The sequence below is a fragment of the Aegilops tauschii genome, chromosome 3 (genome assembly GCF_002575655.3).
Source record: "Aegilops tauschii subsp. strangulata cultivar AL8/78 chromosome 3, Aet v6.0, whole genome shotgun sequence".
Taxonomy (NCBI): domain Eukaryota; kingdom Viridiplantae; phylum Streptophyta; class Magnoliopsida; order Poales; family Poaceae; genus Aegilops; species Aegilops tauschii.
Genome location: NC_053037.3, coordinates 582,210,755 through 582,228,392, shown reverse-complemented (window position 1 = coordinate 582,228,392; position 17,638 = coordinate 582,210,755). Strand labels below are relative to the sequence as shown.

General features: G+C 45.1%; 2 protein-coding genes and 1 pseudogene across 2 annotated transcripts; 2 read left to right on the top strand and 1 right to left on the bottom strand.

Annotated features, from left to right (window-relative positions):
* The first annotated feature begins 769 nt into the window (after window positions 1-769).
* LOC109780476 (uncharacterized) lies at window positions 770-2,773 on the top strand. The gene is made up of 2 exons (XM_045234357.1): window positions 770-899; window positions 1,677-2,773. Exons 1-2 carry the CDS (start codon window positions 770-772, stop codon window positions 2,771-2,773), a joined length of 1,227 nt encoding a protein of 408 aa, XP_045090292.1.
* A 17-nt stretch (window positions 2,774-2,790) lies between these two features.
* Window positions 2,791-4,320, top strand: LOC123497679 (uncharacterized). The gene has a single exon (XM_045234356.1). The coding sequence runs from the start codon at window positions 2,791-2,793 to the stop codon at window positions 4,231-4,233; it is 1,443 nt and encodes a 480-aa protein (XP_045090291.1). The 3' UTR covers window positions 4,234-4,320.
* Window positions 4,321-6,095: 1,775 nt separating this feature from the next.
* Window positions 6,096-7,855, bottom strand: LOC109780477 (uncharacterized; annotated as a pseudogene).
* Between the last annotated feature and the right edge of the window lie 9,783 nt (window positions 7,856-17,638).

Sequence of the window (17,638 nt, the reverse complement as noted above, 5' to 3'; positions counted from 1 at the left end):
TATAAAAAATCAAAAACAGAATTTGGGTTTGAAAGATATCAATGTTCTAAAATATCAAAAGGAAATTAAAATATATGGACTTTGTGCTAGGGATAGATCACATGCATGCATGCGTTCTGGTACTCTTTCTTGCCTTACTGGCAACAAGACAAGCCGATTTGACATAACGGGAGATACAAATGGAAGCACCGTGAATACATAGAAAATACGCACTCATCTCAAAGCCTTTGTGTGTTGGGTGCTTCACCGGTGGCTACCGGTTCCGGTAAAAAGAGCTTTGCCGTACGTATGTAGGAAAAGAAGCAGCAGCAATGTGAATGATAAGCCTGAACTAATGAAGAACACCAAATAGCATAGATCCCATGCGTGCACACCTGAAAAGATGAACATTGGTTGATGCCTGTTAAGTTGCCATACAAGCTTGGGGAAAGGCAAGGGAACAAATACTTAAACAAGACTAGCAGACGACTGCAAAGCTGCAGATTCCTGGAAAACATCCTGCCAAAGCCAAGCCGTGATGCCAATGCCATGCATGGATATCCACCCACCCAGCTATATAAACTAGACAACAGCTCAACGTGGAACCACAACTTCTCAAGGCGTCTATCTTCTTCCAGTTCCACCACCAAATATGCCCCAGCAAGACAGCAACCATCTAGCATCATCCCGCAAACCAAGAGAGCCAAATAAGCCCGGGGCCCAGCCGTGGGCCAGACTCCTTCAATGGAGTCAGACCCAATGCAGTTTGCCCAACTCCAGGGCAACTTCAATGGAGTACCAGCTGAAGGAGTACCTTCTGCTGCTGGCCACACTGGTGGCGACGGTGACTTATGCGGCGGGGCTCAACCTGCCGGGGGGAGTCTGGCAGGAGGACACCCATGGCGGAGCACACATCGCAGGTAAACACGTTGGCAAGTGCTCCTTACATTCCATAATGTAGTGCTCCTTACATCCCAATATATATACTCCTAGGAGTATGTATTCTATACTCCTATGAGTGCTAACCCATTTTCATATAATATATATATATACACTATCATCAGGTGATAGGAAACATTTTTCCTATCACCTGATGATAGTTACCCTCATGTGAGTTTTCTACGTTCTATGTAGTATCTGCCAAAAGTGAGAGTATATACGTGTAGTATATAGTATATGAGAATATTTGATATAAACCACTTTTTAGGTAGCATGCACTATTTTTTTAGTATGTTGTTTTGTAAAAACAAATATGAAGGTGTTTTTTTAATATACAAAAAACTGTGAACTCACATGCATTTTAGGTATAACTTGCTTTAAAATATCTTATATAGTATATTAACATATGAGACATGAAGGTAACTACCATCGGTTGACAGAATGTTATTTTTCCTATATGGTTTTTCAAAAGTTTAACTGATTTTATGGAGAAAACTATTTAAATCTTGAATACCAAATTCATATCATTAGATACATTGTGTGTCACATTTTCATATTGTATATGTGTGATATTGTAGATACAGATAATTTTCTCTCTAAACTTGGTCAAACTTTATGAAGTTTGACTTCTAGAAAAAAATCTATAGGCACTAAACTATGGAACAAAAGGAGTATTAAAAATAAAGTCAACTTGGTGTAAATCTTTTCTTGATCATAACATAAGGTCGACTTTTCATATATGGCATCACTACTTGCAGGTGACCCCATCCTCCCCGACACACACTATCGCCGATACTTAGCCTTCTACTACTGCAATGCCACGGCGTTCGCTGCGTCGCTCGTGGCATGCCTCCTCCTCCTCTTCCTCAACGAGGAGGAGACGATCTCGGCCACCGTCTTGCGGGCGGTCATGGTGCTCGACTTGTTTGGCCTCATGGGGGCCTATGCCGCCGGGAGCTGCCGGGACCTGTTCACCACCATCTACTCCTCACTGCTGGTCTCAGCAGTCTTCGCCTACATCACGAAGGTCTTCATCACCTACACTTTGCACCGGGTGTTGACCAATAGAACGCAAGTCAAGGGTGACGCCAACACGCAAGAGGAGGATTATGATGCCAACGGTAACCCCGAGAGGCAAGATGAGGATTACGATGCCAAACGTGACCCCGAGAAGCAAGACGAGGAGCGCAATGCCAAGACGGGCGACAGGGAGCAAGATGTACTAATACTACTCGCAACCTTCGTCGTTGCGATCACGTACATGGCCGGGCTGGGCCCGCCCGGCGGGTTCTGGGGGAGCAGCCAGGACGGCCACCGCGTGAGCGACCCGATCATGCAGGACCACTACTCTGCCAGGTACCAGGCTTTCTTCGTGTGTAACACCACCGCCTTCGTCGCGTCATTGCTCGTCATCGTGTTGCTCATGGACAAGGAGCTCAGCAAGGCCATCACTGGAGCCAGCAAGGCTATCACTGGAGACAGAACTGGAGCCAGCACTGGAGACAAAACTGGAGCCAGCAAGGCTATCTGTAAAGCGATCTTCTCCCCTACAAGGTTCGTCGTACTCTACGGGTTCATCGCGGTGGCGCTCACCGGCCTCATGGGGGCCTATGCTGCAGGAAGCTGCAGAGAAGCTGATGCTACCATCTATGTGGTTTGCCTGGCTGGTGCTGTTCTTGCATCCATATTTCTACAGGTGGCTATTCCTAGAGCCACCAAAAAGAAGTGTTGGGGCCATAACCTACTCAAACTCATACATGACCTCTTTAGCACTAACAAGTATGTCATCACGTATATTTTTGTTAATTCTAGCTTCCTTGGCAAATTATCATTGGTGCACATAATTCAATTCTAGGACACAATTTTAACTCTATGTCTACATATGCAACTACCAGGGAGAGTGCTGCACAACAAGATAACAAATTATTGGAAAAGAATCGCTCACTTGTCATGTTGCTTGCTACTCTCGTGGTGAGCATCACTTACGCAGCAGGACTGGATCCACCTGGCGGCCTCTGGCCAGATGACCGGGATGGGCACAAGGGCGGCGACCCGGTACTCCTCGCAACCCATCCCACTCGGTACAAGGTGTTCTTCTATAGCAACTCAGTCGCATTCGTGACATCCTTGGTGGTCATCGTAATGGTCCAGAGTACACTTCTACTCCAACACCATATATTGCATGCAGCCATGATACTGGATTTGTTTGGCCTCATTACTGCATACGCCGCGGGGAGCGGCAGGGATTTCACCACATCCATATATGTTGTCGCCCTGGCGGGTGTTGTCCTTGTGTATGTGGTGATCCATATAGTGTTCTTCACATTAGAAGATAACATGGACCAGGTCCACCAACGAGATGCTGACAAGTTGGATAAGAGGCGTGACATGCTGCTGCTGCTTGCCATCTTGGCTGCAACACTGACTTACCAAGCTGGGCTCACCCCACCAGGTGGCTTCTGGTCAGCGGATGATAAGTTTGGCCATCGTGCGGGGTTTCCGGTCTTCCTTGATAACTACCCACGCCGTTACAGTGCATTCTTCTACTGCAATGCAGCAAGCTTCATGGCATCTGTGACTCTCATAGTTCTTCTGGTGAACCCCACCCTATACAAGCCGGGCATAAGGTGTTATGCACTCTATGTGTGCACAGTGGTGAGCATGTTTGGCCTCATGGGTGCCTATGCTGCTGGAAGCTCCCGCCATCTGCGAACCTCCATCTATGTGTTCACTTTAGTTGCTGCAGTGTTTGCATTCTTGACCATCCAGGTGGTCATTTTCTTGATGCAAAATCATAGAAGGGGACCCACAGTAAATGTGTCCTCTGGGAAAGTGGCCAGTGACACAGGAACAGAAGAAAAGAACCTTCGTGAGTACTTGATGCCGATAGGAGTCTTGGCTGCGAGTGTAACATACCAGACTGGCCTGAAACCACCAGGTGGCCTCTGGCAGGACAACAACAACGGGCATACTGCAGGCAACTCAATCCTCCATGACACCGACAGAGGCCGGTACCGTGCTTTCTTCTATAGCAACTCCACTTCGTTCATGGCTTCTATTGTCGTCATTGTGTTGCTACTTCCATGGAAAGGCCTCCACTTGCCACTGGGGCGAATGTATGCAGCCATTTTGCTAGACATGCTAGGCCTTCTTGTGGCCTACGCAGCTGGCAGCACCAGGGAATGGGAGACGTCCAGCCTTGTCATCGCTCTCGTCGTTCCTGTGCTGGCCTACATTGCAGCCTATGCAGCAGTGTTTTTGTTCCGCAACAAGTGCCAATGTGGCAAAGGTCGGGCCAACGAAGATTCCGCATGAAGCACCAAATAATGAAGAAAAAGTCCGGGCATGACATGATTGTTTATCTGGTTTTCAATTTTATTCAACTGCAAATGATGTGTTTGTATTTGAAGATATTCAGCTTTTTACTCAAATGTACTTTCCATATGATATATACCACATAGATTTCTCCAATTTATTGTGTATTTTTGTATAATCAAGGTAAAAAAATATAGTTTCTAGTTTTAACACTGCCAGCCATTGTTTACAATTTATTGAGTATTGACATGTTCTCAAACAATAAATGCTAGTGGAGAGCTTTTATTTCGAGTGATCTCATTGGTTCAGAAAATGCTGCTACCTTTATGGCCTTCTGTTGCAATTGCTAGCATTCTGCTCTTTGGCTGCATTACTTGCCTCACTCTGTCTTTTTCATTTGGTAAAACTCTTGTTCTTTGTTCAATTTATTTCAGAGTGACCTCCTGCCCCTACCACCGCTTGGTAAAAAATGAAGTTCATCTCTTAGTTGGCCTCAACATAAGCACCCATCCAATGTGGTTAGCACCTAGTTCTGGACTTCTGATTTAGCACCAATGTTGGCAAACTAAGAACTGAACTTCATAAGCACCAATCTTGTCCCAACCTCCCAGTTCAAGTGGTTAGCACGAGCAAGTTGATGAGCTACAAACTTGCCTTTGCAGTTGTGCCCGACATAACCACATTGGTGCTACTTCTGGTAAGAGATGGTTCACAAATAAAGTGAATTTCTTTACCTTGTGGTAGCCAATGAGCATAATGTACATGAGCGGTGAAAGAATTAACATACGCTGGTTGCATATCCCGGAAAGATGGGCTGAACATCCTGGACGGGGACACACAACCGGTGTGCCATCCAGCAGCAGTTGCACATGCAAGGGTTTTGGGGAGCCCAAGAGAGGAGGGTGTGGTGGCGGCTGAAGAGAAGAAGGACGACAGAAGGGATCACAGGGCGGGTCTCGACGTGGGCTTCAAGCCGTTGTAATTTAGTGACTATACTACCCTTAGCGTTAAGTACCCAACTGTACTTTGAGGTTTGTGCAAAGAAAGTTTTTTTTAGCCTTGTGCAAAGAAAAGTTCGAAGAGCTTAGAAACACTCCTTTTTGGTGTGTGGGAGAAGCATTCCTTGCTTTGTTATACATGACCTCTGTGATTAGCTAATTTTGGTTAGTCTCCTCCATGTTCACGACAGGAGCTTGGTGTTTTCTATAGTACTCCCTCCGTAAAGAAATATAGTGCTCTTATATTTCTTTACGGAGAGAGTATCTTGCAAGTGGTAAATTAAAGGGCGGTGCTCTTGCTTGGGAACCACTATCGGATTCCGGTCTTGGTGTTTAAGGAGATTTTAGGAGTTCAGATCTGCTTGGTTGCCCATGAGGATAGATGGTCTAGCGGTGCAAAGGTAACACAGGGCAATGACTTTTCAAACTCAAGTACTGGATGGCTTCTCGGGTTTAAAAAAGTACCGAATGGCTTTACAGGTTCCTCCGGGTTTACAAATAAGTGATGATTTGGACATTGGCATGGCCTTCGAATTTTAACTCTGACCAATAACTTCTACTACAGTTTATCTAAAAAACCCCAAAAATTGTAATATTCTGAAAATATTTCTGAGGCAAATCTGTACATATTATGATCCAGTTTCTGTATCTAAAACAAGAATGACAATTAAAAAAAATGACTCAAGGTATGTCGAAACGTCACTTATTTGTAAACTGGAGGGTACTAGGTGTTTCTTAGGTTTTAGATAGTGTTCAATGAGTTCACAGAAAGCCAAGACCTCCATTATGCAGATATTCAGAAGATTGAAAATTCAGAATGAAATGATAAGAATCACTGACATGCATATTGCAAGTTAACTCAATAACAGAGAATGCTAGTGGACAACTAAAATTAGGAAGTACTATCCTTACATTCTATTTGAAGGGTCAAAGGAGAACTCCTTATCCTTATGCTGATATGCTCTGGTCTCCTGATAATCCTCATTGACCGCCCGGTATTTGAGGATCTTTTGAACACTTGTGAGATGTTTGACCTCGTTGGATGGTCCTTCCTTGGTATTGCTTCCTAGCTTGTCCTTAATTACTTTGGGGGGTGCAGTCTCATCCTGAACGGCTTTTGTGGAGCATCTGAGAAGGAACACATTGAAACAGCAAATGAATCTGCTGAAAAAGTCGCATTAGGATGCACGGAAGGAGTAACGATGGTCCTAATGAATGACACTGTTAGCCTGCCCATCTGACAAGTTCAATAAGTACATATTTCTAGTTCAAACATATCCTCGGTGAAGAGATTCAAGAATGGGGGGTTTATGTGTTCATATGAAACAAAAATGAAGATCTTCAGGAAGCAGTAGCAGCATATTCACAGGGTATCAGATCAATATGCTTAACTACGGCATGGCATTTAACAGGCTGCAAAAAACTGTTTACTGCAAAGCAAGACGAGCAGAGGGATATTATCAGTGCAAACACTTACCACATTCGGAAAATAAATAACATGCGCCAACCGTTTCTTCGTACTCTCCGAGCTGTCATTAAACAAAGCCTCAGCTAACAGCTAACTCGGCGAGCATGTTTACAATTAGAAGGCAAATTCCAATATTTCAAACAACAGATGCAACCACAATGGAAGGAAAACTATGAAGTATATGGTGCAGTTAACATCATTCAGACGGAATGGTTTTAGGTGCTCAATCCGTCACAAATAGTTTATGGACTTCAAATACGGCTTAGTTCCATCTAATCGTCAAGAACATTAACAGAAAAAGGTAGGGTTAAGAAAAAATTCTTGATAGATACTCAGAGAGCCTTCTATAACAGAAAAATGCTCTAACATTTCCAGATAAATGGGTGTGTCCAGATAGCATTTTAATAATAACCCCAAGCAAAGTTCTAACAGTGATACATTAGATTATATTTCTAAGCACAAAGAATCCACATCATTACCAACACACTGACACTTCACATCTAGAGGTATGGTTAAACATGCATTGCAAATATAAAACATCACTGCTAAAGTTCAATAAGATAAACTTCGAACAGCCATAGACTGATGCCCTTAAGTTGGCAAGTAAATGGCTTCAAAAGCAAACACAACATGAATACTAACCAACTTCACGCCATCACCTACTATCAAGGTAGGAGTCAATGTATCCAAACCCTGAAAAACATGATTAAAAGAACTTAGTAGACTACACATAAGGAAGTAAAAAAAAAATACAGATAGCTCATATAAGCCAAGCCAATAGGCCAACCACTGAACATCTCACAAAAATGTCATTGACTTTCTCACCCAAAAATTGTGAACCAGTCTAGTAGTCTATGGACAGTAGGGGGTCAAAAAGCTAAATAAGTACCATACGTGCTGAGCCTAATGTCCTTTTGTTTATTGCATTCACAGTAGATCCTAATGTCCTTTTGTATACTAGTATAAGCTGCGAACACAGAGAAGAACCAACTTGCAGAGAGTATATAAGGGGCATCTGGTTCAATGTTGGCATAGAGACAATCATCCAACTCTAGCTAGGCATACTCTTCTTCCTCTTCCTCTTCTCCAATTTGCTTGTCTCTCTCGTGTTCATTTTCCATGTCCAACAAGAATTCGCACTTACACAGCAGTAAAAGTAAACCAGCACTTGGCCAATCTTGCCTGCAGAGTCCAAAAGCAGGGGATGAATGCACAAGGTACAAAAACCTGTAAATGCTTAGATTAGCTGAATAGACAACTTTTAGCATATTCCCTATTTAAGAGGATTAGTTAAATCCAGATGCAATGTGGGCATACCTCAATCTGTTCATAGTTTTTTTTGGGAGGGGTGGGGATTGTAACCTGAGCACTAGCGACATGTGGAGCTCTGAAACTCCTTCCCCTGCTCCGCGCCACCGGCCCACCGACGCACTGGGCCCGCCCACCGTTACAGCGCCCCTCTGCCCGCCTGCCACCGCCGGCTAGTGCCCTGGGGAGGCCGAGAGCGCGAGGGCTCCGGCCCGCCGGCCGCCGCGAGCGCGTGCGGTACTGTTCCTGCACGCCCGTGATCTCGTCGCTTCCTCCCTGCACGCGCGCGCCTGCTCGACGCCGCCGTGGAGGAGCAGCGTGAGGGATAGCGACGGAAAAAAAATATAGGTAGTGGGCTGGACTTCTTCGCAAATGGGCTGGAAGCACCCGCTGGTTCTGCCAGTGGCCCCCACCCCCAGGCCAGTCACTCACATCCAGAGCGCTCCCTCTTTCCTGCTCAAAAACAAACTATTATATCCATGAAAACATCATGCTGGAGCATGCACTTCAATCAAGCCAGACAGCAATGCAAGATACACACATTGCAGATGCAGATATGTCTGGCGCATCCATGGCGGTGTCCGTGCTACGAATTCTTTGATTTGCTACCATGTCGGTAAATTTAGGACATTAGTGACAAGTCCATGGCGGTGATTTTATCAAGACAGTACGTGTAGACTCCTTGTTTGAGACGGATGAAACATATCCTATCAGTCGAATTGCTCTCTATGTTGTGCCCTATGGCAACATCGCCTCCTATGTGGAGCAATTAAACCGACACATGTGTCGTGTGATTGTTGGTTTTTAAAACGGAATCGATAACTCTCGACCGACCCGTATTTCTGCTTCTCATCCCGAACCCCCTCGCTATCGTCGCACGAACCTTGACGCCTGCACTTGCCACGTCATCATCAGGGAGTCGTTCGGGATGAAGCCAAAAGTCACCGAACCACTCCCTCGCTCTCCTCCTCTCCTCTCTTATACACACCCACACCACACAGCACTGGGGCGGGCGGGGACGGCGGTCGGAGCTGCGGATGTTGACGTTCTCCCCTGCAACGACGGCAACGGCTTCTCGCCGGCAGGAGCCATCCCGTTTCACTCGCGCGGGGCCACGTTCGGGCGGAGGAGGAGATGGCGAAGGCGGCGGCGGCGCATACAGGGTGCAGCAAACGCGTACGGTGGTCGGAGCAGTGGATGGTGGCAAGAGATGCAGGAAGGCGTCGGCATCGGCTAGGCACCAGGCTGCGGCCTTGCGCGTCGCCGGATTTGAAGGAGGGGACGACCGGCGTCAGGCGGGCAGGGACATCGACGAAGGCTTCCGTCAGTAGGAGCGGCGGGCCGCGGCCCCGCGCATCGTCGGACTTGTAGGTTTTGAAGGAGGGTTGTGGCCTTGCGGGGCACCAGGGTGTGCCCTCCGCGGAGGGTGGCAGCCGGCAGATGCTTGAGCGGGCGAGCGGTGGTGCTCGGCAGAGGAGGAAGCGACGACCAATGCTCTTCTTCTTCACGCGCCGGATCCCCCAAGGCTCTTCTTCATGAAGGAAATATGCCCTAGAGGCAATAATAAAGTTGTTATTTATATTCCTTATATCATGATAAATGTTTATTATTCATGCTAGAATTGTATTAACCGGAAACTTAGTACGTGTGTGAATACATAGACAAACAGTGTGTCACTAGTATGCCTCTACTTGACTAGCTCGTTAATCAAAGATGGCTAAGTTTCCTAGCCATAGACATGAGTTGTCATTTGATTAACGGGATCACATCATTAGAGAATAATGTGATTGACTTGACCCATTCCGTTAGCTTAGCAATTGATCGTTTAGTTTGTTGCTATTGCTTTCTTCATGAGTTATACATGTTCCTATGACTATGAGATTATGCAACTCCCGAATACCGGAGGAACACTTTGTGTGCTATCAAACGTCACAACGTAACTGGGTGATTATAAAGATACTCTACAGGTGTCTCCGATGGTGTTTGTTGAGTTGGCATAGATCGAGATTAGGATTTGTCTCTGATTGTCCGAGAGGTATCTCTGGGCCCTCTCGGTAATGCACATCACTATAAGCCTTGCAAGCAATGTGACGAATGAGTTAGTTGTGGGATGATGCATTACGGAACGAGTAAAGAGACTTGCCAGTAACGAGATTGAACTAGGTATTGAGATACCGACGATCGAATCTCGGGCAAGTAACATACCGATGACAAAGGGAACAACATATGTTGTTATGCGGTTTGACCGATAAAGATCTTCGTAGAATATGTAGGAACGAATATGAGCATCCAGGTTCCGCTGTTGGTTATTGATCGGAGACGAGTCTCGGTCATGTCTACATAGTTCTCGAACCCGTAGGGTCCGCACGCTTAACATTCGGTGACGATCGGTATTATGAGTTTATGTGTTTTGATGTACCGAAGGTTGTTCGAAGTCCCGGATGAGATCACGAACATGACGAGGAGTCTCGAAATGGTCGAGACATAAAGATCGATATATTGGAATGCTATGTTTGGACATCGGAAGGGTTCCGGGTGAGTTCGGGCATTTAACGGAGTACCAGGGGGTTGCCGGAACCCCCCGGGGAGTACATGGGCCTTAATGGGAGAGAGGAGGAGGCGGCCAAGGTGGGGGTGCCCCCCAAGCCCAATCCGAATTGGGAGGGGAGCCGGCCCCCCTTTCCTTCTCCCTCTCTCCTCCTTCCTTCCTCTCCTACTCCAACTAGGGAAGGGGGAATCCTACTCCCGGTGGGAGTAGGACTCCCCTTGGGCGCGCCATAGAGAGGGCCGGCCCTCCCCTCCTCCACTCCTTTATATACGGGGGAGCGGGCACCCCATAGACACACAAGTTGATTGTTTAGCCGTGTGCGGTGTCCCCCTCCACAGATTTCCACCTCGGTCATATCGTTGTAGTGCTTAGGCGAAGCCCTGCGTCGGTAACTTCTTCATCACTGTCATCACGCCGTCGTGCTGACGAAGCTCTCCCTCGATACTCAGCTGGATCTAGAGTTCGTGGGACGTCACCGAGCTGAATGTGTGCAGATCGCGGAGGTGTCGTACTTTCGGTACTAGAATCGGTCGATCGTGAAGACGTATGACTACATCAACCGCGTTGTCATAACACTTCCGCTTTAGGTCTACGAGGGTATGTGGACAACACTCTCCCCTCTTGTTGCTATGCATCACCTAGATGGATCTTGCGTGTGCGTATGAATTTTTTGAAATTACTGCGTTCCCCAACAGTGGCATCCGAGCCAGGTTTATGCATAGATGTTATATGCATGAGTAGAACACAAAGAGTTGTGGGCGATAATAGTCATACTACTTACTAGCATGTCATACTTTGATTCGGCGGTATTGTTGGATGAAGCGGCCCGGACCGACATTACGCGTACGCTTACGCGAGACTGGTTCTACCGACGTGCTTTGCACACAGGTGGCTGGCAGGTGTCAGTTTCTCCAACTTTAGTTGAATCGAGTGTGACTACGCCCGGTCCTGGTTGAAGGTTAAAACAACACACTTGACGAAAAATCGTTGTGGTTTTGATGCGTAGGTAAGAACGGTTCTTGCTCAGCCCGTAGCAGCCACGTAAAACTTGCAACAACAAAGTAGAGGACGTCTAACTTGTTTTTGCAAGGCATGTTGTGATGTGATATGGTCAAGACATGATGCTAAATTTTATTGTATGAGATGATCATGTTTTGTAACAGAGTTATCGGCAACTGGCAGGAGCCATGTGGTTGTCGCTCTATTGTATGCAATGCAATCACCCTGTAATTGTTTTTACTTTATCACTAAGCGGTAGCGATAGTCGTAGAAGCAATAGTTGGCGAGACGACAACAATGCTACGATGGAGATCAAGGTGTCTCGCCGGTGACGATGGTGATCATGACGGCGCTTTGGAGATGGAGATCAAAGGCACAAGATGATGATGGCCATGTCATATCACTTATATTGATTGCATGTGATGTTTATCCTTTATGCATCTTATTTTGCTTAGTTCGGCGGTAGCATTATAAGATGATCTCTCACTAAATTTCAAGGTACAAGTGTTCTCCCTGAGTATGCACCGTTGCGAAAGTTCGTTGTGCCGAGACACCACGTGATGACCGGGTGTGATAAGCTCTATGTTCACATACAACAGGTGCAAGCCAGTTTTGCACACGCAGAATACTCGGGTTAAACTTGACGAGCCTAGCATATGCAGATATGGCCTCGGAACACTGAGACCGAAAGGTCGAGCGTAAATAATATAGTAGATATGATCAACATAGTGATGTTCACCAGTGAAAACTAATCCATCTCACGTGATGATCGGACATGGTTTAGTTGATTTGTATCACGTGATCACTTAGATGATTAGAGGGAGGTCTATCTAAGTGGGAGTTCTTAAGTAATATGATTAATTAAACTTTAATTTATCATGAACTTAGTACCTGATAGTATTTTGCATGTCTATGTTGTTGTAGATCAATGGCCCGTGCTACTGTTCCTTTGAATTTTAATGCGTTCCTAGAGAAAGCTAAGTTGAAAGATGATGGTAACAACTACACGGACTGGGTCCGTAGTTTGAGGATTATCCTTATTGCTGCACAGAAGAATTACGTCCTGGAAGCACCGCTAGGTGCAAGACCCGCTGCTGGAGCAACGCCGGACGTTGTGAACGCCTGGCAGAGCAAAGCTGATGACTACTCGATAGTTCAGTGTGCCATGCTTTACGGCTTAGAACTGGTACTTCAACGTCGTTTTGAACGTCATGGAGCATATGAGATGTTCCAGGAGTTGAAGTTAATATTTCAAGCAAATGCCCGGATTGAGAGATATGAAGTCTCCAATAAGTTCTATAGCTACAAAATGGAGGAGAATAGTTCTGTCAGTGAGCATATACTCAAAATGTCTGGGTATCATAATCACTTGACTCGGCTGGGAGTTGATCTTCCGGTTGATAGTGTCATTGACAGAGTTCTTCAATCACGGGCACCAAGCTACAAAAGCTTCCTGATGAACTATAACATGCAAGGGATGGATAAGACGATTCCCAAGCTCTTCGCAATGCTAAAGGCTGCGGTGGTAGAAATCAAGAAGGAGCATCAAGTGTTGATGGTCAACAAGACCACCAGTTTCAAGAAAAAGGGTAAAGGGAAGAAGGGGAACTTCAAGAAGAACGGGAAGCAAGTTGCTGCTCAAGTGAAGAAGCCCAAGTCTGGACCTAAGCCTGAGACTGAGTGCTTCTACTGCAAAGGGACTGGTCACTGGAAGCGGAACTGCCCCAAGTATTTGGCGGATAAGAAGGATGGCAAGGTGAACAAAGGTATATGTGATATACATGTTATTGATGTGTGCCTTACTAATACTAGCGGTAGTACCTGGGTATTTGATACTGGTTCTGTTGCTAATATTTGTAACTCGAAACAGGGACTACGGATTAAGCGAAGATTGGCTAAGGACGAGGTGACGATGCGCGTGGGAAATGGTTCCAAAGTCGATGTGATCGCCGTCGGCACGCTACCTCTACATCTACCTTCGGGATTAGTTTTAGACCTGAATAATTGTTATTTGGTGCCATCGTTAAGCATGAACATTATATCTGGATCTTGTTTGATGCGAGACGGTTATTCATTTAAATCCGAGAATAATGGTTATTCTATTTATATGAGTAATATCTTTTATGGTCATGCACCCTTCAAGAGTGGTCTATTTTTCTTGAATCTGGATAGTAGTGACACACATATTCATAATATTGAAGCCAAAAGATGCAGAGTTGATAATGATAGTGCAACTTATTTGTGGCACTGCCGTTTGGGTCATATTGGTATAAAGCGCATGAAGAAACTCCATTCTATTGGACTTTTGGAATCACTTGATTATGAATCATTTGGTACTTGCGAACCATGCCTCATGGGCAAGATGACTAAAACTCCGTTCTCCGGAACAATGGAGTGAGCAACAGATTTGTTGGAAATCATACATACTGATATATGTGGTCCGATGAATATTGAGGCTCCCAGTGGTATCGTTATTTTCTGACCTTCATAGATGATTTTAGCAGATATGGATATATCTACTTGATGAAACATAAGTCTGAAACATTTGAAAAGTTCAATGAATTTCAGAGTGAAGTGGAAAATCATCGTAACAAGAAAATAAAGTTTCTACGATCTGATCATGGTGGAGAATATTTGAGTTACGAGTTTGGTCTTCATTTGAAACAATGCGGAATAGTTTCACAACTCACGCCACCCGGAACACCACAACGTAATGGTGTGTCCGAATGTCGTAACCGCACTTTATTAGATATGGTGCGATCTATGATGTCTCTTACTGATTTACCGCTATCATTTTGGGGTTACGCTTTAGAGACGACTGCATTCACGTTAAATAGGGCACCATCTAAATCCGTTGAGACGAGACCTTATGAACTGTGGTTTGGAAAGAAACCCAAGTTGTCGTTTCTTAAAGTTTGGGGCTGCGATGCTTATGTGAAAAAGCTTCAACCTGATAAGCTCGAACCCAAATCGGAGAAATGTGTCTTCATAGGATACCCAAAGGAAACTGTTGGGTACACCTTCTATCACAGATCCGAAGGAAAGACATTCGTTGCTAAAAATGGATCCTTTCTAGAGAAGGAGTTTCTCTCGAAAGAAGTGAGTGGGAGGAAAGTAGAACTTGATGAGGTAACTGTACCTGCTCCCTTATTGGAAAGTAGTTCATCACAGAAATCAGTTCCGGTGACTACTACACCAATTAGTGAGGAAGCTAAAGATGATGATCATGTAACTTTAGATCAAGTTACTACTGAACCTCGTAGGTCAACCAGAGTAAGATCCGCACCAGATCTGCATTCCTGAATGGATTTTTGGAGGAAGAGTTGTATATGATGCAACCCGAAGGTTTTATCAATCCAAAGGATGCTAACAAAGTTTGCAAGCTCCAGCGATCCATTTATGGACTGGTGCAAGCATCTCGGAGTTGGAATAAACGTTTTGATAGTGTGATCAAAGCATATGGTTTTATACAGACTTTTGGAGAAGCCTGTATTTACAAGAAAGTGAGTAGGAGCTCTGTAGCATTTCCAATATTATATGTGGATGACATATTGTTGATTGGAAATGATATAGAATTTCTGGATAGCATAAAAGGATACTTGAATAAGAGTTTTTCAATGAAGGACCTCGGTGAAGCTGCTTATATATTGGGCATCAAGATCTATAGAGATAGATCAAGACGCTTAATTGGACTTTCACAAAGCACATACCTTGACAATGTTTTGAAGAAGTTCAAAATGGATCAAGCAAAGAAATGGTTCTTGCCTATGTTACAAGGTGTGAAGTTGAGTCAGACTCAATGCCCGACCACTGCAGAAGATAGAGAGAAAATGAAAGTCATTCCATATGCTTCAGCCATAGGTTCTATCATGTATGCTATGCTGTGTACCAGACCTGATGTGTGCCTTGCTATTAGTTTAGCAAGGAGGTACCAAAGTAATCCACGAGTGGATCACTGGACAGCGGTCAAGAACATCCTGAAATATCTGAAAAGGACTAAGGATATGTTTCTCGTTTCTGGAGGTGACAAAGAGCTCGTCGTAAATGATTACGTCGATGCAATCTTTGACACTGATCCGGATGACTCTAAGTCACAAACTGGATACGTATTTATATTGAATGGTGGAGCTGTCAGTTGGTGCAGTTCTAAGCAAAGTGTCGTGGCGGGATCTACGTGTGAAGCGGAGTACATAGCTGCTTCGGAAGTAGCAAATGAAGGAGTCTGGATGAAGGAGTTCATATCCGATCTAGGTGTCATACCTAGTGCATTGGGTCCAATGAAAATCTTTTGTGACAATACTGGTGCAATTGCCTTGGCAAAGGAATCCAGATTTCACAAGAGAACCAAGCACATCAAGAGACGCTTCAATTCCATCCGCGATCAAGTCAAGGAGGGAGACATAGAGATTTGCAAGTACATACGGATCTGAATGTTGCAGACCCGTTGACTAAGCCTCTCTCCTGAGCAAAACATGATCAGCACCAAGACTCCATGGGTGTTAGAATCATTACTGTGTAATCAAGATTATTGACTCTAGTGCAAGTGGGAGACTGAAGGAAATATGCCCTAGAGGCAATAATAAAGTTGGTATTTATATTTCTTTATATCATGATAATTTTTTATTATTCATGCTAGAATTGTATTAACCGGAAACTTAGTACATGTGTGAATACATAGACAAATAGAGTGTCACTAGTACGCCTCTACTTGACTAGCTCGTTGAACCAAAGATGGTTAAGTTTCCTAGCCATAGACATGAGTTGTCATTTTATTAACGGGATCACATCATGAGAGAATGATGTGATTGACTTGACCCATTCCGTTAGCTTAGCACTTGATCGTTTAGTTTGTTGCTATTGCTTTCTTCATGACTTATACATGTTCCTATGACTATGAGATTATGCAACTCCCGAATACCGGAGGAACACTTTGTGTGCTATCAAACGTCACAATGTAACAAGGTGATTATAAGGATACTCTACAGGTGTCTCCGATGGTGTTTGTTGAGTTGGCTTAGATCGAGATCAGGATTTGTCACTCCGATTGTCAGAGAGGTATCTCTGGGCCCTCTCGGTAATGCACATTACTATAAGCCTTGCAAGCAATGTGACTAATGAGTTAGTTGCGGGATGATGCATTACGGAATAAGTAAAGAGACTTGCCGGTAACGAGATTCAACTAGGTATTGAGATACCGACGATCGAATCTCGGGCAACTAACATACCGATGACAAAGGGAACAACGTATGTCGTTATGCAGTTTAACAGATAAAGATCATCGTAGAATATGTAGGAACCAATATGAGCATCCAGGTTCCACTATTGGTTATTGACCGGAGACGAGTCTCGGTCATGTCTACAAAGTTCTCGAACCCGTAGGGTCCGCACGCTTAACGTTCGGTGACGATCAGTATTATGAGTTTATGTGTTTTGATACACCGAAGGTTGTTCGGAGTCCCAGATGAGATCACGGACATGACGAGGAGTCTCGAAATGGTCGAGACATAAAGATCGATATATTGGAATGCTATGTTTGGACATCGGAAGGGTTCCGGGTGAGTTCGGGCATTTACCAGAGTACCGGGGGGTTACCGGAACCTCCCGGGGAGTACATGGGCCTTAATGGGAGAGAGGAGGAGGCAGCCAAGGTGGGGGCGCCCCCCAAGCCCAATCCGAATTGGGAGGGTGGCCGCTGTCGTGGCTCTAAGACTGATAGTAGAATGGGGGGTAGGTATGAGGAGGCAAGATCCTAGCTATGGTGAAGTTGTACACACAAGATTTACGAGTTCAGGCCCTTCACGGTGGAAGTAACAACCCTACGTCTCGGTGCTCGGGAGCTCGGTCGATTGGATTACGTGTGTGGAGTTATAGGGGGTGCGAACCCTTGTCCTTGAGGAGGGGGGTGGCTTATATAGAGTTCGCCAAACCCCTCCCGCCCTCAGTTACACAGGGTTTAAGGTACATAAAGGTAGAGCGTTACTGGTAACACCAGCAATAAAGATACATGAATGACCATTAAGTCTACAGAGTAAACGCCCGACCGTTGCTGTACAGAGTGACTTTAGATCTTCTGGTCGTCGAGTG